The sequence below is a fragment of the Lycium barbarum genome, chromosome 2 (genome assembly GCF_019175385.1).
Source record: "Lycium barbarum isolate Lr01 chromosome 2, ASM1917538v2, whole genome shotgun sequence".
In the NCBI taxonomy this organism is placed as follows: domain Eukaryota; kingdom Viridiplantae; phylum Streptophyta; class Magnoliopsida; order Solanales; family Solanaceae; genus Lycium; species Lycium barbarum.
In genome coordinates this window covers 17,028,991-17,029,829 of record NC_083338.1, presented here as the reverse complement: position 1 = coordinate 17,029,829, position 839 = coordinate 17,028,991, and the positions used below count along the sequence as shown (strand labels likewise).

General features: G+C 35.9%; 1 protein-coding gene across 1 annotated transcript; it reads left to right on the top strand.

Moving 5' to 3' along the window:
• The first annotated feature begins 317 nt into the window (after positions 1-317).
• Positions 318-616, top strand: LOC132629364 (small ribosomal subunit protein eS30z/eS30y/eS30x-like). Its single transcript, XM_060345036.1, has one exon. The coding sequence runs from the start codon at positions 318-320 to the stop codon at positions 504-506; it is 189 nt and encodes a 62-aa protein (XP_060201019.1). The 3' UTR covers positions 507-616.
• The last annotated feature ends 223 nt before the right edge of the window (positions 617-839 follow it).

Sequence of the window (839 nt, the reverse complement as noted above, 5' to 3'; positions counted from 1 at the left end):
GGTCAAATTATTAATCTAGGAAGTCATACGAATCCAATGGTACCCATATTGACATACTTTAAATCTGAACCCAATAAGTCTCCAAAAATAGGAATCCGAGCCACGAAGGGAAAAATAGAAAATTTTGTTCAAAATCAGTTTACCCATTACTTATGGAGCCTATATACCAAAAATGAGTGAAATCCATCTGCTAATTCATGATTAATTGAAGAAAAAACAAGTTCAAGCCTAGGGTTTCAAATCCCCAAATCTAGCAATCTAACCTTCGCATATCTTCTCCTACAACCGGCTACCGACTACTTTGTAATCAATCAGCCATGGGTAAGGTACACAAATCGCTATCACGTGCTGGTAAGGTAAGAGGACAAACACCAAAGGTAGCAAAGCAGGATAAGAAAAAGAATCCAAGAGGATGTGCCCACAAGTATATGCAATACAATCGCGGATTCGTCACTGTTGTTGTTGGGTTTGGAAAGAAGAGAGGACCAAACTCTTTTGAGAAGTAGACGATGACATCAGTTACTTTACAAGAGTTTTCGCCTTTGTTTTGTTTGTAAAATTTGATTCACAGACATCATGATCGGAGAAGACTAGTTTACTACGGATATTTGTAGGATGGAAGACTACTTCTGTAATGCAAGAATTATTTGAATTTAAAAAAAATCCCCAAATTGCCTCCCTTAATTCAAGAATCTTAGCATGAAAAATCCTACTAAACGATGGAATAATCATAAAATGGTGTTTGCAATCTTAACCAAATGATAATTCTTGAAAGTGTCTCTTCAAGTCTCCCAAAAATTGAGCTTCTAAGATTGTGAAATCCTAACCAAATAATAAGA